This window comes from Centrocercus urophasianus, unplaced genomic scaffold (assembly GCF_019232065.1).
Source record: "Centrocercus urophasianus isolate 14NV4802_14NV808 unplaced genomic scaffold, USGS_Curo_1.0 seq_18, whole genome shotgun sequence".
NCBI classification, from domain to species: Eukaryota; Metazoa; Chordata; class Aves; order Galliformes; family Phasianidae; genus Centrocercus; species Centrocercus urophasianus.
Genome location: NW_024884733.1, coordinates 6233690 through 6259235, shown reverse-complemented (window position 1 = coordinate 6259235; position 25546 = coordinate 6233690). Strand labels below are relative to the sequence as shown.

The following is a 25546-nucleotide window of genomic DNA, read 5'->3' as shown; positions in this document are numbered from 1 at the left end:
GTTTGCTTGGTGATCTTTGAAAAAAACTCTGAGGGTTACATCTGTGTATCCATCTTCTTTCTGCATGTTTATTTTAAGCTTCATTGGGATTCAGATAAGTAACTTTAGATTCTCAGATGGAAACAGTTTCTAACACAGCTTGAGATAATTAAAAAAAAATCTGTTCTAGTCTAATTACAATAAAAAAATAAGGTGCCTAAATGTGAAGCCCTTGCTGTTCTCATGCATTTTGTGTGCACGAAGAAAAGGTCTTTCCTGTCTTTTATAAAATTGAAATTGTGGGGGAGGAAGTAGTTTAACATCTTTTGCTTAAGAAGAGGATTGTGTCACCGATGAGGGTGTGTTCAATTTGCCCAACAGTTGTTTAATCAAGTATGTTGGGTGCTCTAGAGCAGAACGCCTGGTTCTTCCTTGAGGTTCATCCTGGTTTTGATTTCCTTATCAGTCAGGACAGAAACCAGTCTTGCAGGTATGAATGAGGGATGCAGCAATTTGGCCTGGTCTGCCAAGCTAAACCAGTCACACCTTCTCAACCAAAATTTACTGAGCGATACTTAAGAGCATGCTCATGGTTGGTTAATTTGAATTTGGTTCAAATGATTCTTCCTTGTCTTCTATGAGAAAGCTCCTATGAGAAAGAGTGACGCTTTCTTTTGGAGATGGGTGCTTGATTTCAGTGCAGTGTGCCAAATGATTGACAGTTCCTCCAGCTTCTGTTTTGCCATGAACGTTGAAGGCAGTTTTTGCTCCTTTTAAAGTGGTGTGCAGTCCACAAGGCAGAAAGACAGCTCTAATAAATAGGTTGATGTTGACAGCTCTAAGTTAATGACAGTCAGAATTTAGGTACTTAAAACCTGCACTGAAAGTTCAGGGAGATGACTCAGTCACTTCTTTCATGGAAAGTACCTTTCCACAGTGCTCAAGACAGATAACAAGCAGGAATGCATTTTGTGCTCTTTATCAAAACGATCATCTTGAATCTGATCTAGATTTATTTTCAGAGGAGCGGGAGTTTCTTTTTCTTTAGAGGAAAAAATTGTGAGGAGCTAATTTTGCATGAGGCTTCACTTCTGCTAATTTTCCCAGTAACTTCTCTGTAGCACATGTACTCTGGTAGAATTCCTTATGATCAGAAGGTTGTGGGGGGTAATTCCTTTGATCTGAATTCTGCCAGTGCATATGTGAGTAGCTTTACAAATCAAGGACTGAAGGAAAGTTCTCGTGAGAAGAGGAAGGGGTTTAGCAGTACCAGTACTTTCACATTATTTCAATAAGGAGCATGCTCGTGTTTTGCATGTTACATTAAGCTTTCCTTGAGAAAACATACCTTTGATTCCTTTGAAGTAAAAAAAAAATAATAAAGAAGAAAAGGCAAATTGTTCTGCTTCTTATAATTTGTAATGCAATCAGAATTTGTAATACAATTTGCATACAACCTGTCAGTTTGAGCAAACAGCACTGTTTGTGGTGTCACTGAAGCTGGGAAGATTTCTTTAAGTGAGAAATTAACTCCATTGCTAATGACTCATTGAAACCATGGTTTACTTTCTTTGCCCATCAAGGTAAAACACAACAAAATGGAACCCCGCTGAATTACTTTATCTGCTTTATGCTTCTTCAGTGAGGGCTTACTGGAGCACAGATGATTCTGTAATCTGGTTTTCCATCTCTTTTCAGTTATGTTTTCGTGCCATCTCTGGCTAAGAGCTAATTGCATTTTGTCTCATTTACCTTCTGCTCTCCCTCTCTTGCAGCTCTTGTTTCAATGGAGGGACCTGCGTGGATGGGATCAATTCCTTTACCTGCCAGTGTCCAGTGGGCTTTACGGGGCCCTTCTGCCTCATGGAAATTAATGAGTGTGATTCACATCCTTGCTTGAACAAAGGGTCTTGTGTGGACAGCCTAGGCACATACCGATGCATATGTCCTTTGGGTTACACGGGGAAGAACTGCCAGGTGGGTGGTGATTTCTTGTCTGTTCTGCACAGCCAACTGTTACTTGAACTGAACAGCAGCAGGAGTTCCTGCTTAGATGTGAGGTACCAAACACAGCAAGTGCTGTTTCTCCTATTTTGATAAGCCTGTTAGCCCAGGGAAAACTTAGTCCAGTTTCTTTCTAAAACAGAGCAGATGCCTCTGTTCAAAACTCTGGAAATCTGGAAGCGTCTGCTTGTAAGAAGGAGAAAAATGCTTATTTATTTCTGAGGATGGGTGTCAATGCAATTTTCTAGATAAGTTTTCTTAAATGAGAACAGCTGTTAGCTTTGAAAATGCTGCATTTCATCCGAACATAAAACTGTCCTGATTCAAAATAAAACACTGTGTTTATATAGAGGGAAAAAAAGCTACTACTTGAGTGGAAGAATTTCAGTGTCATTAGCAGCACATTAATTTCACTGCTCTCTTTTGCACAGAGGGGTGTAGTTCTTCCAGGTTGACTGTATATATATTTCCCCCAACAAAAATAGCCAGAAAGTTTCAGAGCAGTAACTGAAGTGATCGTCCTGTTCACAGCTTCCATACAAAGCTCCAGTATTACTTGCATACTTAGTTTGAGGTGATTTCATTTTTCACAGTGAGCATAGAAGCCACAGACTCATGCTGTAAATGACTGACTAGTACCTGTTAAGGACTCGTGTGAATTTGACTGCTTGCCAGATACACAAAGAAAAACTGCAAGAGATGAGTTACAGATTAAATGGGAAAATGGTATCTTGACAGCGTTCCAGATTCTTTTTTAGAATTAATGCATCTCATTTCAGCCATGATACTCACTTCTAAGTATAGAAATACTTGGATCTAAGCTGCACCACTTGGCGTATCACAGTGGAAGCAGTGCTTATTTCATTTTTCATATTAGAGCTATTTATTTTCCTGTGCTTATCAGAATAGCAAGTACTGAGTCTGTGTCTTGCTTTGGAAGAGCAAACACTGTGTTGACTTTCTTTGCAACAAGTCTGAGTGCTGCCCCTTGAAAACAAAACAGCAGTGTGTGTATGAAATTACTGGAAAGCATGAGAATGCTGTGAGGATTTTGAAACTTTCTTTGGTGCTGATGTGTCTTTGTGACACAGCAGCTGTTAGAGGAAGCATTTTAGTGGCGGTGGGGGAGGTGCCTTTCCAGAAGTACATTGCTAGACATTAAATTGTCAAGTCTGCTTCTAATGGAGGAAGTGAATGGAAAGTAATGAAGTGATATAAAAAAGCAGCCCCTCAGCTATCCTAATTATGCATTCTGGGCACACCATGTAAACCTCACTGGCAGAATTAGTATTGAGAGGGATCGTAAAGTACTGTGAAGTTCAGCAGTTCCTCTTCTGTTAGGTTTGCTTTGTTTTTACTTGAGGAAAGGATTAATGTTCCTGTCCCCAGATTAAATGTGGGTTCCCAGAAGGCCTGTTTGCTTCATGCTCAGAGAAGCTTGATCATCTCATATTACTCATTTTGCACAAGAAATCTGAGCTTTCTAAACTGAAGATTGCTACTGAAAGCTGTGTTGGAGAGAGTTATAGATCACAGCGATGCTGTCGCTCTTATCTTAGTGGAAAATTGGCCTGACCTAATTAGCAAAGCTAAATACGGAGAACAAGTTATGGAATTTGCATGTAAAATAGTCAGCTACTCATTAGAAATACAGAAGCAAGAAGCTCGGTGTTTTTTCACACTGAGATGCATGTGGTAAAACTTAATTCCAAGTTTCTTTTTGGTTGCCTGTGAAAGCACAGATTTTTCTCCTTTACTTTTTGTGGGGAGGCGGTTTGCATCTGAAAAGCAGAACTTTCTGCAATTGAAATGGCATTTTGCAGCCAAAATTCAATACTACTCACTTTATAAACCTCATCCGTCCCCCAAGTCGGTTTGAAATCAATCAAATGGCTGTTTTACTTCGAAGGTTGAGTGCTCAGAAAGGAAATGATGGTTAGTGGCTGGTTTATATTAGGTCAGATGGTTATTTTGAGTCCTTTCCACTTCCATATGGCGATTTACTAAAAATGTCAGTCTCTGTTTGGATACTGCTTGTTTTTATTAAAGGAATCAAGAAAAATGGTATGTTTTTGCCCTCTTGGCCCATTCTCAGCCTATAAAACAGTTCTGGGGTTTCAGTTGAATCTCAGAAGATGGAAAAATTTGGGGAGATTGTACTAGAGCAATTGAGATCAAAAGCAGGTATGTTATCTAATGACATAAAGGAAAAACAAAGATCAACGTGTGCAACCTGTCTATTCTCAAAAAAGCAGTGAAGATGGAAAGGGAGTTTGTGAAAAGAAAGGACGGTTGTTACTGTTGATGGCTGGAAGCTTTCCTACTAACTGGAGAAGGAAGCCTACTTTGAGATTAAAAAAAACCTGAGTTTTCTCAAACCCAGCCAGCCAGATAACCCTGTGTGGCAACTGCAAGGATCACCTCTGTAATGAAACGATGCTGCCATCTGGGGTTTGCTTCCCTGCACATCTACACCTTTCTAGACATGCAGGCTCTTGGGGTTGTCAGTGAAGAAGCTACATTAGACTTCACGAGTACTGTGCCTTTCTTTCCAAAGCTCCTTGGAGCCAGAGCCTTTTTTTCTTTGCCTCTTGAACTTATACTCTGGATCAGTGTTTCCTACTGATCTTACCATATATCGTGTTGTGTTTTTTCTTTGTCCTCTCTAGACACCTATGGATCTGTGCAGTAAGTCTCCCTGTAAGAACAAAGGCACGTGTTTCCAAAGTGGAGCCCAGACTCGATGTGACTGTCCTTCTGGCTGGACTGGCGCTTACTGCGACGTGCCCAATGTCTCCTGTCAAGTGGCAGCTTCACAAAGGGGTAAATAAGCATTCTTAGCATCCTCTCTGCTTCAATTGAAAACATTTCCCATCATTAATCGATGCTTCCTTTCCCCATACACCTGTGGACACAACAAACATTGAAAATTCCAGAGAGCTTCACCTCTCAGAGGTGGATCACAGTCACTTCTGTGCTAGAAAATTCTGCAAGGTTGTGTTAAGATTCAGGGTTTTCTGGGTTCTTCCTGACATAAGGAGTTAATGTCATAAATATTAGGAAAGAAAAATTGGGGGGGAGGGGGAAAATGACAAGTCTGTTTCAGTAATACGTGTCCTGCTTTTTTGGAAAATACGTTGGCTGTTCCTATTTTTTTCTGCCAAATATCAGGCAGGCCGGGTTTAAGACATGCTGTCCTTGTGCACAAAAGGCATCTTGCAATTTCTGATGCTTCCAAGTATTTTCTCAGCAGATACTGGCTATTAAGTACCCCATTCACTATAGCTAAGACCATACCCCCTGTTACGCCTCAGTGATAATTTCATACTTCAGTTGCTGCATATGTAAAAGATTTGGATTTTTAAGTGCATTTCTTCCTGAAAGGTGACTTCCTGGACATGTGACTCATGCACAGTGTCATGCAGCTTTCAGCTGAGGGAAATCCAAATGAGTAGATTTGTTGTCAAACGTTATCAAGCTGCAATATTTTGCAGACATTCTAGGTACATTGAGCCTTTGTACTGTAACATTAACACTTCAGAGATGCATATTTACCTTCCAATGGTGAAATAATGCAGCCGTGCAAATAATTTGTGCCAGTGTTGATGCTGGTGATTGATCCAAATGGGACAGAGCAGCAACTCCATTCAGAAGCCAGCCGTGGTTCTTGACTCACTGTAATTTAAAGAGTCACTCTTCAGTTTTTCACTTTCACGTTTTCAGTGCACTGCTTCTAGCCATGTTCATTCCTGGCTGATCTACCAATGCTGATGGAAAATGTGTTTCACGTGTTTTCTCACTTGATTTAACTTCTGCTTCAGGAATCACAGTGGACCAGTTGTGCCAGCACTCCGGTCATTGCCTCAATGTGGGAAACACACACCGCTGTCAGTGCCGCGTGGGTTACACTGGCAGCTACTGCGAGGAGCAGCTGGATGAGTGTGACTCCAGCCCATGTCAGAATGGTGCTACCTGCAGGGATCATCTGGGTGGATACCAGTGCGAGGTAATGCTGAGTGCTTTAGTAGGAAGTGGCCTGAATATTTAGGGCATTGTAATGCAAAGGCATCGAAAGAAGCCTGAAACACATGCAAGTGGTAGAAGAGATTCACAGAGTGGATAAAAGCCACCTAACACCTTTAAATATATTTTTTAATTCAGTTGTGGCAGAGGCAGTGCTCCAGAAAGACTTCAAAATTGAAGTGGAAGTACATTTGTAAAGAGGTGTGGTTGATAAGAACTCAATCTCCAAGAAGTTCTAATCTTGCTTTTTCTGAGATGTTGTTTGTATTAAAATATATGTAGAATTCCTTAAAGGAATGTTGTAGTCTCCATACTGGGTGGGCAAAATATCCGTTGCCTTTCAGAGTGGGGGATGCCTTCCTCTACCTTCTAACTCCTACAGCTGATACAGAGAGCAATGGAGACCATCATCTCACAGTCTATCAAGCTTCTTAAGCTTTGGAGAATGGTAGAGCACCTTGGAAGCACAGACCCAGAAGGAAAACCTGAGTATTATATAAACCTGAAGTCAAAACTTCCAAATCAGTCTCCATGGCAAGAAGTTTGAGGATTTTACTTGCCATATTTTACAGAAAGAGTCACTCAGATTCAGACATGTGTCAGGCAGTCGTGTGATGAAGCTGTGCACTGAGCTGTCTGTCTGTGTAGCCCTTGAAGTCACTTGTAGTTGTATGGCAACAAAGGAAATCATAATCTGTCCCTTTGAGGATTTGCTGAGTCAGTCAGCCTTTCTCAGGTGCCTGCTAATGTAACTGTTATGAAAAGATTCTTCATACTTCTTTTTGTCCTGTAGTGTGTGCCTGGGTACCAGGGTGTCAACTGTGAATATGAAGTGGATGAGTGCCAGTTTCAGCCCTGCCAGAATGGAGGAACATGCATAGACCTTGTCAACCATTTCAAGTGCTCCTGTCCACCAGGCACTCGGGGTATGAAACTCAGTAATTAAGTGAATGTTACAGGAATAAATTTTCCTTTCTGACTTGTTTCCTAATGCAGGGTCTAAAGGGAATCTGTTATTTTCTTTGAAGAATGTTCCCAAAGTGCACTGAATCCCTTGAGAACACATATTTTCCCTTTAAAAATAAATATGTAAATTTGTTAGGCTATGGGATCTCTGTCTTTCTGAGCTGTTTTTTTGTTTTGGTTTGGTTTTGGTTTTTTATTTCCTTTCTTTTAATGGAATAGGTCATGACAGTGTTCTCTGGGAATAGATGACCCCTCTTTGGCACTGGCGATGGACTAGATTGCTATTAAGATGTCTCCCAAGTTTATCTGTTTTGTTCCATAAAATCCAAGGTTCCTTCTTAGCTAAGAAACTATGCAATATACAAAAAGCTTGCTTAGTTCTTGCGTTGTTTCCAGCACCCTTGTTTAAATTTTGGCCCTACGTTGTGCTCTATTCTGGAACCATTTGTGAAAAAGAAGTTTGATGCCTGTAGGTTAGTTTAAACTATTTCGGCAAGTTGGAACTCTTTTAATAGCAGCTCCTAAAAATAAATTTTAAAACAATCCAGCTACACAGTGTTGATTTTTAGCAAGTAGGATTCCACAGCTTGTTCAACATAATGTTTCTTGAAAGATCTCCTTACATTTCCTAGTTATATGTGGCCTGATGGTCTTTCTTTCTGCCTTCGGAAATATTGCAGAGAGCACATCTTTACTCACCAGCAGATGTTTTCTAACTTGATTGTTTTTCTTTAAACCTTGTTTCTGAAATCAGTTTAAAGATTTTATGTTCTTCTGAACTTTTTCTTCACATTCACTGAGTTTAATGTGGCTGTCACGTTAAACACATCTCCCCAGTCTGCCTAAATACTTACTTTATTCCAAGTCATCGTGTTTGACAGTTCCTTGTGTTTTTGTGATTGCTTTTGTGATTTGGACCTCCATTTTAGAGGAAAGAAAGAACCAAAGTTTGTTTGTTGCATCTCTACATCAAAGTACATATTTATGTACTAATTCCTGTGTTGTCTGAATTTGTCAGATGTACAAAGGTACCCCTCATCTTTGCAAGATTCTTCATGGTTCAGAGTGGGCTTTTAATTCCTCAGTCTTTATTCATTGAGATGAATTACTTTTTGGATGTGATTTATTTTTGTTTCCTAAATGAAAGGAATTAGAATTTGCTGGTATCACTACTTAATGGTATCAAGATGTAGTTTTTCTCCCTAGTCTGGTTTGAAATAAATGCTTTACTGATGCATATATAAATATGTTCCTTGTGTAGGTGAATCATTGCACGTGCTGAGGATGAATCAACAATATTAATAGGCAGAACTCTTTGTTCAGCTTATCCTCTATTCCCTTATCCATTACACTGCATGACTAAAGTAGAACTAGAACCAGGCCTTTTGACAGGGAACTCAATATAGAGAGGGAGAAGCTGGCATCCCTAGCAGCATTGGTAGTTCACTGTAGGTCCTCAGAAGTCAAACTGCAGGAATGGCATACTGGCCAAGGGTCTCTTGTTTTATCACAGTTGCTTTTCAGTTGGCTTGTTGTGGCTTGTTCTGACGGTGTTGCTGAATTTCAGGGTTACAGCCAAGTTAAATGAGTGGTTGGAAGCTTCCAGCCTTGCTAGGGATGGCACAGGGCTCTCTATGTTCAGTTACAGGGCTAAATGAAGTGTTTCTTTCATTTTTGTTTTGATTTTATGTTCTTAATTATGTCCCTAAATTAAGTCAAGCATGAAAGCTGCTAAATACCAGTATGACATACCATTGAGAGCAGACTGGATCTAAACCACATGCTTCTAAGTCAGCGCCGAGGCTCACTGTCTGCAGCGGGCATGGGTTGCATTAAGCTGGGATCTTTACCTGTTTATATCGAGGACTCTGTTCCATGTAGTCAAAACTTGAACGTCATAGGAAACGAGGCCTTGACACCCTATTCTCAAACTGCCATTTCTGCTGTTTTGACAGGTCGCCTGTGTGAGGAGAACGTGGATGACTGTGTTTCAGAGTCAGGAGGACCCCGCTGCTTTAATGGAGGACAGTGCATTGACCAGATTGGGGGTTATAGCTGTCTTTGTCTCCCAGGCTTTGCAGGCGAGCGGTGCGAGGGGGATATCAATGAATGCCTCTCTAATCCTTGTAACCCTCGTGGAAGTCTGGATTGCATTCAGCTGATAAATGATTACACATGTGTCTGTCGTAGCGCTTTTACTGGTGAGTATTCATGAACATGCTTCCAATTTCAGAGTGGTATCTTGAAAAATGGTGTTAGTCACTTCCCTCTACAATATTTGATTGTTCCTCTGTGCTGTCTCAGTTCTGAAAACACTTTTTTTTTTAGGGGAAAAAAATCTAAGATGTTGGACTTCCAGAAGTGTCTCAGACAAAAGAATCTCCTGAGACTCTTGACTGCCAATTTTTTTTTCCAGATACTTTTCTCCACTTCATATTTTCACATTTCTGTTATTGAAATTGTAATTGTCTGTGTGTCAGCTTCACTTTTGCAAAGCAGCATATGAATTTTCTCTGTAAGTCAGTGTTATAATATCCATAATTAGCTTTTGGCCTCCTTTTGTAACCCTCCCTCCCTCAATTCCTTATGTTGGAGATGTGGTCTGGATGGGATACTCTATGCATGACAATCTGTACATTCCTAGCTTATTTATGTGATCCTTTCACAATCCAAATTTGAATCACAGCTTTGCAAAAAAAAAAAATCACGCCACACAATCTTGTGTCTAGCTCTGTCTAGTCCTCTTCTTTGTCAGTATTACTGCTGTTCTGCTTTCTGCCTCCTGCTGGGCGTAAGTTAAAGCTAATAGTCTCCAGATGTGTCTTAACTTTCAGCTTTCCAGACTGCATGTCAGTTTAATTCTCATGTATGCAGTTTTCCTCCATTAAAACCTTTCACTTTCCCTGCTTACCAGTGACCCTCTCTGCATGCTTTACCAATAGTTCTTACTTTTTTTCTTAAAAGTTACAGATTTTGAGATTTTTCCACTAAAGAAACAACAAGAGTGTGCACTTAAAGAGCTCGTGTGACGGTTTTTGGATGCACTGCCTAGACTGCCAGAAGTAGTTCCTAAAAGGACACTGTTGCAGGACGTTAGCTTAACAGACAGACTTAAATACAACCCCTTCTTCATAAATTGTGCCTCACATTGCTTCTGGCTCTCGTGGAAGGGTTGTTGGAACTTGCAGCACGGGGAGTGCAGACCTGCACTTCCTTAGGGGGCAGAGGCAGAGCTGCTGTGTCTCAGACATGAAATCTGTCTGGAAATGTTAGGCACAGAGGGGGAGCATGTCTCTTCCTCTAGCTGTTAGTCTTCTGCACATTCCACATTGACCCTTCTGCCTAGGAGGAGATGGAGGTGGCTTTGCTGTGGTTTCTGACTAATAGGATGCCAGGTCTCTGTGGGCCATCCTGCCCTGTCTGCTTCTGTCTGTGAACAGTCAGTTTTGGCTGCACATGTGGGGAGACTTCTATTAATATTTTCCTGGGAGGTCTAAGTCATGTTCAGGTCATCCTTGTCTTTTCTCAGTGCTGAAGCCTGAGTTTTCCTCTGGATGCTGCTGTAAGCTCCAGTCCATGCAGCCAGGGCCTCTCCATCCAGCTGATGAGCGAAGGGAGGCTCTGCCTGCTCACCCTGTTCACTGGTAGTGCATCTGGTCCTAAGACATAATTTTCTCCCAGCAAATCAGATGAAATATGTAAGGTGACCTAATAGGTGTTCAGGATTCCTTGCTGTGGCCAGTTTGGTACCTGTGTTACTTCCAGCAGTGATTGGTGCTGAAGGCATTCTGTGCAGTCATTTGTCCTTGCAAGATGCTGGGAGTTGTTCACTCAGAGAATGATTTCCCTTTGGATTCATTAAGCATTTCCTTAGAAGTAAAGAGATCTCAGGGAATTCTCAACATCTTCAGCCTCTGTGCTTGGATTATTTAAGGGTGACAGCAGCAAACTGTCTTTGCACTGTGTCATGTGTTCTTAAGAAGGCAGATGAGATGGGCTGGCTCCAGATAACCCTTTGGATTTTGGGGGTTGTGCTTTCTCCAGCTGTTACTTAAGGAGCATATGTTATCTGAAGAGACGTGCTTTACGTTTTCCAAGAGGGATGCTTCGTTGGAGTCTGTGACTTGTTGGCTGTTAATGCATATTTTGCTTGGTGATGGTTTTAAGATGTGCACACGTGCATTTCTCTGATCATTTCTGTGTGTGTCTACATCACAGGTCGTCACTGTGAGAGTGTCATAGATGTGTGTCCCAGGAAGCCCTGTCAGAATGGAGGTACCTGTGCTGTTGCCAGCAATATGCCAGATGGGTTCATCTGCCAGTGTCCTCCGGTAAGTGCTGTGTCCTGAAACAGAATCACCTGCCTCAACTGTGGAGTCCTGTGGCTACAGTCACATGAGCTTCACTAGGCCAGTGTTGGTTGAAGTTGTTCTCTTTAGTACTAGAAATTGTGTCTTCAGACAGACTGTACACATGTCCTTCAGTTTGTCTACTGGAATCCAAAGGTACCATAAGAAAATGACTGTTGAGAATGAGATTGCGTGCGACACTTTGCCTCCACCCCGAGAACGCTGAAGAATAAGTATTGAGCCTGACCATTTTCCTGTTTTCCCCCTAGGGTTATTCTGGGGCAAAATGTGAGTTCAGCAGCCACAGTACTTGCGGGCAAGTAAAATGCAAGAAGGGTGAGCAGTGCATCCAGACATCTTCTGGTCCGCGATGCTACTGCCCAAGGCTGGCTGTGGGAGAGGAATGCCAGACCAACGCAGGCTGTGCCAGTGCCCCCTGCCAGAATGGTGGGAGCTGCCACCCTCGTTCTCAGCCTCCTTACTATTATTGTCAGTGCCCTGATCACACCCAAGGCAGCCAGTGTGAACAGCTGATACATCCCAGCCAAGAGCCTCTGGGGTGTTTGGATTCCCAGTGTGCGGAAAAAGCGAGAGATGGCTATTGTGATGAGGACTGTAACACTCACGCCTGCCAGTGGGATGGAGGTGACTGTTCCCTGACAATGGAGGATCCTTGGGCCAACTGCTCTTCTTCGTTTCGCTGCTGGATGCTTTTCAATGGACAGTGTGACGAGTTCTGCAACACACCTGAGTGCTTGTTTGACAACTTTGAATGTCAGCAGAACGGCAGAATGTGCAAGTAAGGCTTGATTCTGAGGATGGTTTCTTTGTGTCACTAATGTATCTTCTGCTGGTGCTTTCAACAGCAGATGCACTTCACGCCTGCTGCCTCAGCCTCCTCCTGCTTGATGAATGTGTTGTGCTTTCTGTGGAAATGTAAATAGCAGGTATTTCATCTTGTGCAGGATTTTACTAGTTTTGCTTCCTGTCCTGAACCCTGCTCATACCTGCAATGTCTGTATTTTGGCCCTAGCTGTTTGCTGCCTCTGAATGTGTTTTCCTGCTCATTTGTCACGCTGCTTCTTTCTCTTCAGTTAATCACAATAAATGCTTCAGTAGGTGATGTTCCCTTGGGGAAGCAGGAGCTGATGTAGCTTTTTTGTGATAAACAGAATAAGCTGTTTTCTTCTGCTGGCATCAGAATGGAGCCATCTCTTTCTGGGATGTTCTGTTTTATACTTCCTCCCTGCCACCCATATGCTGGAGTTACATCTTTTCTCTGTATCCCGAGCACAACTGCTATTTTACCTCAACCACTGATGACTACAAATAGATGTAAAGCTCTAGACTGTTGGTATATTATACAGAATGTGGATGCCCTGTATGCTGCCTGTAACCCTCCTGCTGTTCTAGGTATGACAAGTACTGTGCTGATCACTATGCAGACGGCCGCTGTGACCAGGGCTGTAACAGCGAGGAGTGTGGCTGGGACGGTCTTGACTGCGCTGGTGACAAAGCTGAGAAGCTGGCAGAGGGGACCCTAATAATTGTGGTCTTGATGCGCCCTGATGAGCTGCTGCGTGACGTTCGCAGCTTCTTGCGTACTTTGGGAACTCTCCTTCACACCAATCTGAGAATTAAGCTGGACTCCCAGGGAAATCCCATGGTATTCCCATACTATGGAGAGAAATCGGCAGCACGGAGTCGGCGATCCCTTGTGGTTGTTCGCAAGCACAGAGAACTAGAGCAGGAGGTCATTGGGTGAGTGGAAGCCTTCGTGTTCTTTTGGCCTTGTTACGCTGGTAGCTCTTGCTTGTTGGTGTCCTGGGGCAGTCTAGACCATGTGGGGCTGCTGACCAACGTACAGTTGTTGCAGCTGCCAAATTCAGTGCTTAGAGTGGAAAGGTTAACTTAAAAAAACACAGATTAATCCAGTGCTTTGACAAGAAGAGTCTCTTTTCCTAACTTCTCTTACTGTGTTTCTGCAGCACGAGGGTGTTCCTAGAGATTGACAACCGTCAGTGTGCAGAGGATTCAGAACAATGCTTTCACAACACAGAAGCTGCTGCAGCCCTCTTAGCAGCTCAGGCAATCAAGGGCATGTTGCCTTATCCTTTTGTGTCTGTCCAAAGTAAGTAATTGCAGGGGAATAATGGCTTGTGCAAGAAACTCGAGCTTCAGAATGTGTGCTCGGATTATTGATCATCATCATAACATATCTCACTGTTAAGGCCTCAGTTACAGAAGGCTGTGTGTGCAATATGCTTATTCCTCTCTAAGGGAGGCATCTTCTCCTTAATAAAGCAGAGCACGTAAAATTGAATTTGAGATTGTTGCCTCAACTTGTAAAATCTCACTGTGCTTCAATTGGAACTTTCAGGCGAACCCTTGTTACCACCAAAGACCCAGTTGCTCTACCTACTTGCTGTGGCAGCTTTGATCATCCTCTTGATCCTTCTCTTGGGTGTGATGATGGCAAAACGTAAGCGCAAACATGGTTCACTGTGGCTCCCAGAGGGCTTTATTCTGCGCAGGGACCCCAGCAATCATAAGCGCAGGGAGCCAGTTGGAGAAGATGCAGTTGGACTCAAGTAAGTTTGTATTTAGGCTGCTGACCTACTGCTTTGAAGAACACCATGTATAAATCCTTCATTAAAGGCACTTAGCATAGGGAAAGCGACCTTTAAGCTAAGACTTCTTAGGCTCTTTCTCTGAATTGAGTACAGCCTTTTTGGACAGAAAAACTTTAAATAACTGTAACCTAATCTGGTTAAGTTTGGTTTTCTGATGCGGTGTAGTTTAGTGGTTAGGTATGGTAGTTGCATTAGTTTCTCCTATATTAGGTGTTATGTTTTTAAGTTGATAGGTGTCAACTAATTTCTAACATATGTAGCTCAATTTATTAAACACATGACTCAGGAATAATGGAAAGTTTCAGAAGAAGAATCACGTTTATTAAGTTTAGACTTTCCATTGAGTTAACCAAGCTTACAGTTGTAAATGCATAGCTCACTGTGTAGCTCACACAGTTCTGGGAGAAGATTTATATTCAATCTGATTTATGCTCTCTGTGTGGCCTGGGAAGTCAGCACGTCCAGCCAAGCCTGACTGTGTGACACTTGAGATTGTTTGCTAGTCATGGGAGCGTCAGGGCTCAGTCCTCCAATGTCATGGTTGATAATTTGCAGTTGGAAATTACAGAACCTCAGTGCTGGATTTGTTTAGGTGAACACCTCTAATCCATATGGTGCCTGTTGTGCAGCAGCTGGTTCATGCTTGTTTCACCTGAGACCGTAGTTGTTCCATTCTAATTTTGTGGCCCTCCATTTGCAAGCTGCCACATTTGCAAACATCCCATTTATTTGTTGTTTCTCAGTTTAGTATGGGTAGTAGTAGTAGTAAGACCTGGCCAGCCCACAAAATGATGTATTCTTGTTTCTTAGAAATCTATCAGTCCAGATACCAGAGGGTAACATGGCAGATTCTGGACCAACTGAACACTGGGCAGGTGATGGTGGACCTCAGCCAAAGAGAGTAAAGGTAAGTTGCTCCAGTACTTAAATATTGCCTGCTTATCCCTCAGACCATTTTTGGCTAGTGAGGAAAACAGTTACAGTAATATCCAGGTTAATTCAGAGGTGTGTAACGTACAGCTAATCATATCTGAGGGGCAAAACCTCAGGTGAACACAGTCACCACAGGCATGTAGAGAAACCAGGTGACTTCTGTACCAGCGTCTCCTCGCTCAAGCCCTGCTGCACCAAAGGGAAGAGAGGGTTAATGGTTATGTAATGTCTTGCAGTTGAGACCCGACAACATAAAGTTGGACTGTGAAAGTTAGAAATACCAAGCTGATGTAAATGGACACATTTATTAGCTTAAAAAAAAGAAAATCATAGAACAGCTTGGGATGGAAGAAACCTATGAAGATTGCCTGGTCCACCCCTCTGCCATCAGCAGACATCTTTCACTAGATCTAGAGAACTTTAGACATTAACAGCTTGATAAGCACTTTGAAACAATTGCTTGTTTCCTGCTCTCAGACTGAGGACCAGGCCTTGCTCCCTGAAGCTGACGAGCAGATAGATCAGCGCCAGTGGACACAGCAGCACTTGGAAGCAGCAGATGTCTGTGGAAGCACATCACTAGCCCTTACACCACCTCAAGCAGATCAAGAAGTAGATGTTCTGGATGTCAATGTCAGGGGACCAGGTCAGTACTCTTGAGCATCTCGGGTGTTCTGCAAGTCAGCCACCAGCCCTCTCTTGTTTCCAATGGCTGAGACTGCTAACGTGGGCCATGCAGGGACATCAGTAGAACTCTTATGGTACTCGAGAAAAGCTCACGTATGTTCCAGAAAAGAAAGCTGGGGAGGTTTGTGGATTGTGGTCTGCAGCATATGGAATATTGTGTAAAGAGGAGAAAAGAGAGTTCATGTAAGCAGCAGTGGGAGCTGAATGAAGTTGTCTATGATCCCCTTTACAACAGTGCTTGCCTAAAAGTTGCAGAAGGCGTGAATTTTGGAATCCGTAGTTCTGCTGGAAGTAACCCCCTACTTCTCTAGCTGGATCACTGCAGGGTCTTACGGCAGACTTTGCTGAAGATGAGCTTAGCAGGGTTTATACCTGAGTTGTTTGTTTTCTGGTGTGGATGCAAGAGTGGCCTTTTCCTGAATAAGATGACTTCTGGCAGAGCAGCGTGCCCTGGTGAGCAGTGTGTGAGTAATCTGTGCTGGAACAGAGAGCAGCAATGCAGCAAGCTTCACGATGAGTTCTTTTTAATTCATTGATTTATATCTTCAACTGCAGGGTTCAATGAGTTGTTGATAGCATACCACGACTCCAAGCTTAGAAAGCAACTTCTCCTTAAAACTCCTGCATACGTGTACTTTTTCTCAGTCTCAGAAGTCAAGGTGCAATAAGAACATTCAGCTGCTGCTTACAATTGTGGCACTAAGCCGTGTAAGGAACTGGGTGGCTCATCTATAAGCAGTTCCTGTGTTTTTGAGGGGAGTTTACCAAGAATATTATCCTGATTAGAAGGAGCTGCAAACATAGTTCTTATTCATTTGCTGAGAGTTTGTTCTCATAATCTTGCTACACTTAATTTTTATTGCATTTTGTGGGAATGTTTCCATGCAATTTATCAATTCTCATTCCCTTTCTATTGTCTTTTCTGCTCCTTGACCCATTAGCACTCACAAATGTAAAACACAGGGAGAAAGAGATTCCTTGTGTGAGGAGTGTGAGAACGTGAGCCATCTGTTTCTGCCAAGTCTAGGCTTTTTTTGTCCCCCCATAAAGAAGCTTTTAGCTGTATGGCTGGGATAAAAACTTTCCAAGTGCAGGAGATAGTGTTGTTAAGTCATCAGCTTATTTTCACATCCACTCCAAGTTTTGTCCAGCAAAAGCAGTGGAATAATATGGCCTGTGAGTTGTTTTCCTGTCATTCATATGCTGTGGGACATGAAGCAAGCTGCTGTAAGCCATGCCCCTCTGCAGCACAAGATGCTGAGTTGCTTACTGTGGAAGAAACAGTTTAAAAAGTTAAAGAAGTGCTGGAGTAGTAAGGAATGGTAGGATTCCTCAGTAAATGTGAATGTTCACCTGCCTGGCCACCAGAAACAGGCAATTCTGAGATGCAGCCACCTCTGTCTCAAGCAGAAGTCTCCCAGATTGGAGCTCCTGTTCTCATTAATTCCTCACTAATGCCCCTGATTGCAAAGGATATTGAGCCTGACCAGCTCAAATGCAGGTGTTTGGGCTGTAGCCATCTGAAGGTGGGTGAGCTGGATCCTGGCCACAGGTCCAGGTGCAGGTAATAAGAGCAGTAGAGAGAGGGAGAGGCAAGTCAAAATGCCTTGGATCCCTGCCTGTGAATCCAGGTCTCTTGAGGGTGGGGGATCTGAGAGGTCCCATCTCCAACAGACTTTACCAGTGGGTTCTATACGTCCCTGCTTTCAGTGTATTGTTTTAGTACAGAGTCCTGCATATCTGGTGAAATTCTGTGCTTCACCATCTCTCTAAGTTTTAGGTTTACTCAGGGCCTGTCTTCTTGAAAGGAAGCAAACCAGAGGATTTTTCCTTTTTTTTTTGTTTCAGTAAAATACTGCTTTCACCTTTGTCTCCTCATGCTGTTCTTTCTGTGTCCCCCAGAGTGGTAGGACATTCTTTTCAGTGGAGTTATTGTCAGTGTATAACCAGGGTAATGCAATTATTGGCATAACTAGTACCACCATCTATAATTAAAACCTATTAACAGTTCCTGTTATATGGCCCTTTTATTCAGTAGCTAAAACTTCAGTGGTTCAGACTGGAATTTTCCATGCTGTGTGTCTGCCTCCAGCTGGATCCTTTTGAATTCTTTTCCAACTATTTGACAGAACAAGCGTGAAGGAGGAAAAAAGACATTGTGACCATGGCTATTTCTTAATACACAACAAGTACTTAATTGTGACAATTGAACTGGATATGCTTTTTGCTAGCCTCATAAAACTACTCGTGTGTGGCCAATTTACCAGGCCCTGAAAAGAGCTTCATGTACCTGAGAGACTCTTTGAAGGGTGGCAACTATTTATTTTTTCTTTGAAGGATTTAGTGCAGTTTGTAGTTCTGTCCTCATATAGATGTTAAGTGTGATCCATCCAGGACAAACACAGTGATTGCATGAGACCTTTCCTTCAAGTGATTTTCTTAGGATTGTGGTGCTAGAGAAAAGGAAGGCTCCTTTCTGTGCTTCATCTCTTTGCTCTTTGTATCAGGGCAGTAGAAAGAAGACGACATCCTGACCTGCATACTGAGAAGTATTCATGTGGGACAAGGAAGCAGAGCCAGCAGTGGGAGGGAGGGAGGAGCACAAAGAGAGGTATAGCCTCGGGCATCAAGCAAGAGGGGCTGCAGACACGAATGGGTCTTGGATCTGAACCCAGGCCTGTGCGTCAGCGCCTCTCTGCCTTCCAACAAACCCTGAGAAAAGGGCTTGTCGAAAGGATGTCTGTGCTCTGATTGTCAGCCACTAGGAGGAGCGTTTGTTCTGCTGCTTAGCCTGGCTCCGGGACGTGGATCTGAGGGCTGCAGCCATGATCTCTGTGGGTGGTTGATAAAGGTCCTGGCTGTAGGAGTACAGATTGCAAGATTTTTAGGAAAGTTTTGGAACTGTCCTAAAAAAGAGTTAGGAAAGCCAGAAGTTGGGAAGTGGGGCGTTAGAGCTCTCTAAACTACTTACGTTGGGTGATCATCAACCTGTTTATCTGCACAGAATCCTAACTGTATGATCACACTGTATTGCTTTCTGCAGGGCTCACGCAACCATTTAGCAAAGGCAGTGCACTGTAAATTGAGAGCTGTGTAAATTGGAAGCTGTTGTCTGTGTGGTCCAAAACATCCCCTGGTCATACGTGGGATAAATCAGGCAGTTCTTCACAGGGCAGCCTGGTCTGGTGGTTGGTGACCCTGTGCATAGCAGGGGGGTTGAAACTAGATGATCATTGTAGTCCTTTTCAATCCAGGCCATTCTATGATTGCCATGGATTTGCTAGCACAGTGTTCCACTCCTGCTGCCACCTCAGTCCCTTTTACTTTCTAGGTGCCCAGGATGTATGTGTGGCAAGACAGTGAAATCCATAAGCAAATATTAGCATTTATTCCTGGAATCTTCAGGTTTATTTACTGTGTATGTTGAAAATTACAGGTGCTCAGGAACAGAAGCACCTGTGACCCTTTTTAGGTTACTGCCGAGTGGTAACACGGTCACATCTCTTCCATTGCAGATGGATGTACTCCACTTATGTTGGCATCTCTGCGTGTGGGCGGTTCTGACATCAGTGAGGATGATGAAGACGGAGAAGATTCCTCAGCAAACATAATAACAGATTTGATCTATCAAGGTGCCAACCTGCAGGCCCAAACAGACCGCACTGGGGAGATGGCCCTGCACTTAGCTGCCCGTTACTCGAGGGCAGATGCTGCAAAACGTTTGCTGGATGCCGGTGCAGATGCCAATGCACGGGACAACATGGGACGGACCCCTCTGCATGCAGCTGTAGCTGCTGATGCCCAGGGAGTCTTTCAGGTACAGCAATTAAGGAACCCTTTTACAGCAGCTGATTTGAGCCCTTCTCTTTGAGCCCTTCTCTTGGGTTTCTTCTGCGTCCTCAGTTTTGCTGTGTAGCATTACTGAAAAAAAATAATCTGTCGTCTTCTGTTGTCCAGATCTTGATCCGTAACAGAGTGACAGACTTGGATGCTCGCATGAATGATGGAACAACCCCTTTAATCCTGGCTGCAAGGCTGGCTGTGGAAGGAATGGTGGCAGAGCTCATTAATTGCCAAGCAGATGTGAACGCTGTAGATGACCACGGTAATGCAGGCGTGATGTTCTTGGCTGCCGAACATTTGTCATGGTGCAAGCTGGGAGGTGTGGGCTTCTGATGTCCCAGAGCTGGGGATGCTCAAGTTCTGTAGCTGAAAGGGACACTAGGCACTCCTGTGGACATCCTTCCAGCAGTAATAGACTGCAGGCTGCTGGAAAACGCCTTGGTTAAACAGCTCTGGAAGAGAAGCAGGAGAAATGTAGGGTTGAATGTGCTGGGATTTTCTGTAATACAGACATGGTTATGGATAGGCTATTGAAAAATTAAAAGTCCCATTGCATTTTGATGATGCAGGGAAACATCACAACATTAGGATTTCCAAAATATAAACAGGATATGTTCACATGTGTGAACTGTACTGCTCAGTGTACTCTGTCAATCTTGGGTCTTTAAACAGTAGTTAATTGGTTTGTGTCTGAATCTGTTGGGTTTCTCTGCAGGTAAATCTGCTCTTCACTGGGCTGCTGCTGTCAACAATGTGGAAGCAACGCTAGTGCTACTGAAAAATGGAGCCAACAGAGACATGCAGGATAACAAGGTATGGTTTGGGTGTGCTTAGCATGGCTATTCTTCCAAACTCAAAGCATCCTGTTGTTGCTGGAAGTAAACTAAACTCAGATTTTCTAACCTGGTGCTCAGTGCAAGTCTTCCAAAACCAGACTGTGACTCTGATTCTCCTCAAATACTGAATGTCCTGCAGAACTTTTGGTTTGGAGAGCAGTTCTTTCTCGTTTGGCTGTGTTCTGGGCATCGGTGCTGTTCTGCTGTCATTGCAGAAAAGGAATGCAGTACAGAATTAGTGCGTGAGAGCACCAGAGTGGAATGCTGCTGGTATAAAGCAGCTAGGTTCTGGTTAGCTGAGGGTCAGATCTGGTGGCACATCCCATCACGTTACCGTAGACCACAGTGCAGGGAGGACACGGGGCAGAAACTCTGCTGTGTGAGAATCGGTCCACACTCTGCAGGCCTCCAGTAACTTTACTGCTGTTAGTTTTTGCTGCATCTTAACCCTTGACTTTTTCCTCTGTAGGGATTCTGTTTTGTATGTGTTGGTCAATGGATTTTAGGGCTACTGGCAAGCTCCAGTTCTTTACTGGACAGTTCTGGGCCTTTGTACTTTTTCTTTATGGAGATCAATGGAAGAAATGCACCAGATGCTTTTACAGCTCCTTGAAGGACTCATGGCAGAACGGTGCTTTTCCTAAAGAAATGGTTTGGTGTGTGTTTATCCCTTCCTGATGGTTTAACCCAGGATGGGTTGTTTTTGGAGGCAGTTAATGAGACAGATTTAATTAGAGCATGCTTCCTCTTTTTGCCTCACCCATTGGAGAGCACTGGGTGTAAGTTGGTCCCCCTTGTGATAATGCCACTAAAATCCTTATTTGCATTTTCAGGAGGAGACACCACTCTTCCTTGCCGCTCGGGAAGGCAGTTTTGAAGCAGCCAAAATCTTGCTGGACCATTTTGCCAACCGAGACATCACGGACCACATGGATCGTCTGCCCCGAGATGTGGCCCAGGACCGGATGCACCACGACATCGTGCAGCTTCTCAATGAGTATAACGTAGCACACAGTCCCACTGGGCACCCCGGGGCCATGCTGAACTCTGCCCTCTCCCCGGTCATTTGTGGCCCAAATAGATCCTTTCTCAATCTGAAGCACACCTCGTTAAGCAAGAAGTCACGAAAACCGAATGCCAAAGGCATCATGCCCACAAATCTCACCAAAGATGCGAAGAGGAGAAGGAAGAAGTCCCTCAGTGAGAGCAAAGGGCAGTTTTCAGAGAGCTCGGTAACCCTGTCACCCGTTGACTCCCTGGAATCTCCCCATGCTTTTGCATCCGAACCGACGTCGTCTCCTGTGATGCCATCTCCAGGGGTGTTACACTCATCACCCAGCTCGCTGCTGACCGCTCCGTCGGTGCAGGCTGCGCACAGCATGTCCTTCTCCAACCTCCACGAGATGCAGCCCTTAGGCCGTGGCTCCAGCACCGTGCTCCCATCGGTCAGCCAGCTGCTCTCACAGCATAGAACGACCCCTCCAAACAGCGGGCTTGGCAGGCTCCGGCCGGCCAATGTTTCCACCGAGTGGATGAATCGCATGGAGATGAACGAATCCCAGTACAACGAGATGTTCGGCATGGTGCCGCCGGTCATGCATTCACACCCCAGTGTTTCTCAGCAGAGCGGTTTGGTTCAAGCCGATACGAAGCACCTGGGAGTGTCCAGGGAGTCTCTGCCCCCTATCATGACTTTCCAGCTGGTTCCCAAGGGTGGCATAAACCAGCAAGCGCTGCCACAGCAGGCCCAGTCCAACTGCGCTCAGAACATGGCTGGCCCTCTTAGCTCCATGTACCAGATATCAGATTTAGCTCAGCTGCCCAGCGCCTCGTTCTCCATGGCTGCCATCCCTCAGCAGGACGGGCAGGTGCCTCAAACAATCCTCCCAGCTTACCACCAGTTCCAGAGCTCGATGGGGAAGTACCCCACGCCTCCGTCGCAGCACAGCTGTTACTCCTCGGCCACAGAACGGACTCCTAGCCACAACCGGCACTTACAAGGGGAGCACCCATACCTGACTCCATCGCCTGAATCTCCAGACCAGTGGTCCAGCTCTTCCCCGCACTCTGCTTCTGACTGGTCTGACGTGGCAACCAGTCCTGGTAACAACCAGCGTGGGCCGGCGGCCGCTCACATGCCAGAGCAGCAGAGGAACAACATGCAGGTGTACGCCTGAAGGCTGGCCAAAGTGGAGCCCGACTAAAGTGGACGTCAGAACTCATGAAGGTCTTCCAGGATGGAAATGAAGAACCGTTTTAGTATCCGAGAGTCTTAATGAGCCCAGGATTTTCTTTCATCGGAGGGACTGTGGTTGCTGTAGGCTTTTATGCTTTTCTAAGCAGAGAACTGTAGAAGCTGGTGATGGAGAAGACCAGCTGGATCACTTCTAACCAACTGCCATCCACGTTGGGTGTGATTGCTGTCTGCACTGGATTCTCCAGTCTGCTTTTAAATGTGTTCCACCATGTATCTGGGGAGACAGCTCTTCAGCTTAATGCATCTCATGGTTGTTTCTCCTGAAATTTAGCCAAAACCAGCTTTGTATCCTTATTTTGTTACTAGTTTTGTTACCTACATAATCTATCTCTGAAGCACCTTCTACTAGTTCTCTTTGAGTTCAAGCTGCCTTGTTTTGACACAGCTCAGAGCTGCACCCACATTCCTAGAGCCCTCCATCCTGCGGCTCCCCCTGCTCAGCAAGCAAGCCAGACTCTCCAGGCCAGCTGCAGCCTGAGTGACTGCAGCCACCACCCTCTCTCACGCAGCTTCAACTCACTCTGTGAGAACCTTTTTCTTATATGAACCCACTAATGCCCCTTACCATTCTCACTGCCTGCCCCCATGGTATTCCGAGGTTATATATATACATATAGTCTTCTCTTAAGCCTTTTTATTTTTTTTTAATTATCCTCCTGAAAACGCTGGTCTGACCCATCTTCCCCCTGCAGCAGCCTGCAGGTGCATCTCTCCCAAGTTGTATATCTTCCTTGAGACACACCTGACCATGCTGACAAATGACCCCCAGTTGTGCCAGGTGTGTCTGTGACAGCCTTCACGTGCTCCAGGATTGGAAGAGATGCCTGCAAGTAATAGAGGCCTGCTGGGAAGCTCTTGGGATTAGCAGGAGCACCTCAAGACCTAACAGCATCAGCTTCCAACGTTCTTGCACAGCACTCCCTCCCCTCCACCCGAGGGTTGCTGTCTCCTGTCCCACAGACACTGTATGCTGCCTCGCTGGGGTGTTACTGAGCAATATTAAGGACATCATTATATGTCTGCAGTGTTGTCCCTGCGTGACAGGAATAGCGTCTGGCCCTTCTGCAGTGTTTTTTCTGCTCCAGTCCTGTGGCGACACTGCCTTGTCCTGCTCTAGCAACGGGAAGCTGCTGCACTGAGTCCCAAGCAGCCTTCTGGCAGCTGCAACAGGAGCTGGGCCAGCAGTGGAGCAAGTTGCTCACAAACAGCTCTGTAACACAGTTTGGTTCTTGGGTTTGGGGCTGTCCTCTGTCCTCAGCTTCAGCCTGTGTCACAGTTTCCTCCATGGGACAGCCGTGGCGTTGGTACCGCAGCTCCCCCGTGTTTTTGGAGTTAGAGAAGCAGCTGACCTCAGTGGGACACCGCCACTTCTCCCTTGTCTGCAAGCCAGCGCTTCCCTGAAGGGCTGTAAGCCAGGCAGAATAGCAGCGTACATTCCTGGGGGTGGTTTGCTTCTGCCTCTTCAGGGGAACCCTGCAGACTCGTGTTCCAAAGAGATCCAGAGGTGGCCGCTCGTGTGTGAGCATCCTACCATGTACAGTATTTCTCCCACCTTCCTTTCCATTCTAATCCAGCGTAAAGCTTTTTCTTCTTTCCATTCCGCTCGATGGTACATGAAGGCAGGGCCTCAGGAGGAGCGTGTTCCCGGGGCCATGTTTGGGCTGAAGTTTTTACTCTGAAGTTCCTTTTCCCGACACGCACAGCGTTCCCGTCGCACTGGCACAGTGTGCACTGTGAAGTTCTGCTGCAGCTGACTCAGATGTCCGGCAGGGCCCAGCGCTCCCAGGGATCTGTTGAGGTACACGTTTCACTGTGCTTAATGAAGTGTTGCTACATCCGTGCTAAAGAACAAAGGGCCTGCTGGCCCCAAATAACCAAGTGCCTTTTTATGTATGTGGCTACCATTTACAAGATGAGTGCTTTCTGTGGAATGAAGCCAGTTTCGTGCCTGGTGTGTTAATATGATGGCCCTCTGCCTTTTTTTTTTTTTAACTACTTGTAAAGATAATATCTCCTTAAGGTGGTATTTTAACTCGTAAGTTGTAGAGCAACCATTCACACAGCAGCATTTTCCTATATTAATAATGGAAAATATTTGCTTATTTTTACATTTTTTTTTTTATAAAAGTCTTTTATGAAAATAGTTGCTGCAAATTGTATAAGCAATTTTTATCCCCAGAATAAAGAGTACTTGCCCGGCGTCTGCGTGCTGCTGTTTTCATTTGTCCTCTTGGCTGTTGTGACACAACCACTGGATTGCAAAGATAGGATTAGTGAGGCATGCCCTGTGTGGGGCAGCTCTCAGAGCCCTGATGAGAGCGGGCTCGTTAGGACCAGGATGGGAGAAAGCTTTTGGAGGCTGAGTGCTCTTTGCCATGGCTCAGCAGCATGCAAACCTCACTGCATAGCTCCCTTTAGCAGAAGGACCTGGGGCCCTCTGTGTGCTGAGAAGGGGCTCAGCAGCTGCATGCGTGCTCTGGAGTGGATGGGGAGGAGTGTTTTCAGGTCTGGAAAATTTCAGACTTGAGCAATGAGGGAACAAATTGCCGATGGCTCCATTCCTGTGTTTTGAGCAGGGAGCTGCCCCTGCGCCTTCAGCTTAGTGTGTGCTCCTCTGGCGGGTTTTCAGCTGTGGGCTCTGGTGGAGCTGCTCGCTGAATTAAGATGTCCAGGAGGGATAATGAAGCTGCTGGGAGGCATTTTCACTGTTCAAATATTAAACTCTGTCGCTCCTTTCTCTTCCAGCAGAGCCAGCTCAACCAGTAGGAGCATCCAGCAGCTCACCTCCCCTCCCACAGGTTGCCCCACATTTGGGGACTGAGCCCTGCACAGCTGCAGCAGTTGGGGTGCTCAGGCTGAGACCTGCCTCGTCCCCTGCGTGCAGTGGGGAGCGGCCTTTGGGAACCTGTTCTGCTGCTTCCAAACAGGCCCAAAGGAACCAGCCAGGCAGGCATCACTGAATGAAAGAACTGTGGGAGCCTCAGGCTCCTTGGGGGTATTTTCATGCTTTTTCATAAGCGGTGCCCTCTTCCCAGG

At 44.8% G+C, this 25546-nt stretch overlaps 1 protein-coding gene across 1 annotated transcript in view; it reads left to right on the top strand.

Annotated features, from left to right (window-relative positions):
• The window catches only part of NOTCH2 (notch receptor 2), an 80395-nt gene extending 55685 nt beyond the window's left edge, over positions 1-24710 (top strand). Inside the window, exons 18-33 of the mRNA XM_042819448.1 lie at positions 1755-1956; positions 4653-4806; positions 5805-5989; positions 6800-6932; positions 8928-9173; positions 11191-11303; positions 11591-12120; positions 12735-13082; positions 13310-13452; positions 13702-13912; positions 14765-14861; positions 15365-15533; positions 19090-19391; positions 19532-19679; positions 20133-20230; positions 21087-24710. Of these exons, the coding sequence (XP_042675382.1) occupies positions 1755-1956; positions 4653-4806; positions 5805-5989; positions 6800-6932; positions 8928-9173; positions 11191-11303; positions 11591-12120; positions 12735-13082; positions 13310-13452; positions 13702-13912; positions 14765-14861; positions 15365-15533; positions 19090-19391; positions 19532-19679; positions 20133-20230; positions 21087-22430 (4423 nt within the window). The 3' untranslated portion in view covers positions 22431-24710. The remainder of the gene's footprint in view (positions 1-1754; positions 1957-4652; positions 4807-5804; positions 5990-6799; positions 6933-8927; positions 9174-11190; positions 11304-11590; positions 12121-12734; positions 13083-13309; positions 13453-13701; positions 13913-14764; positions 14862-15364; positions 15534-19089; positions 19392-19531; positions 19680-20132; positions 20231-21086) is intronic.
• Positions 24711-25546: the final 836 nt, after the last annotated feature.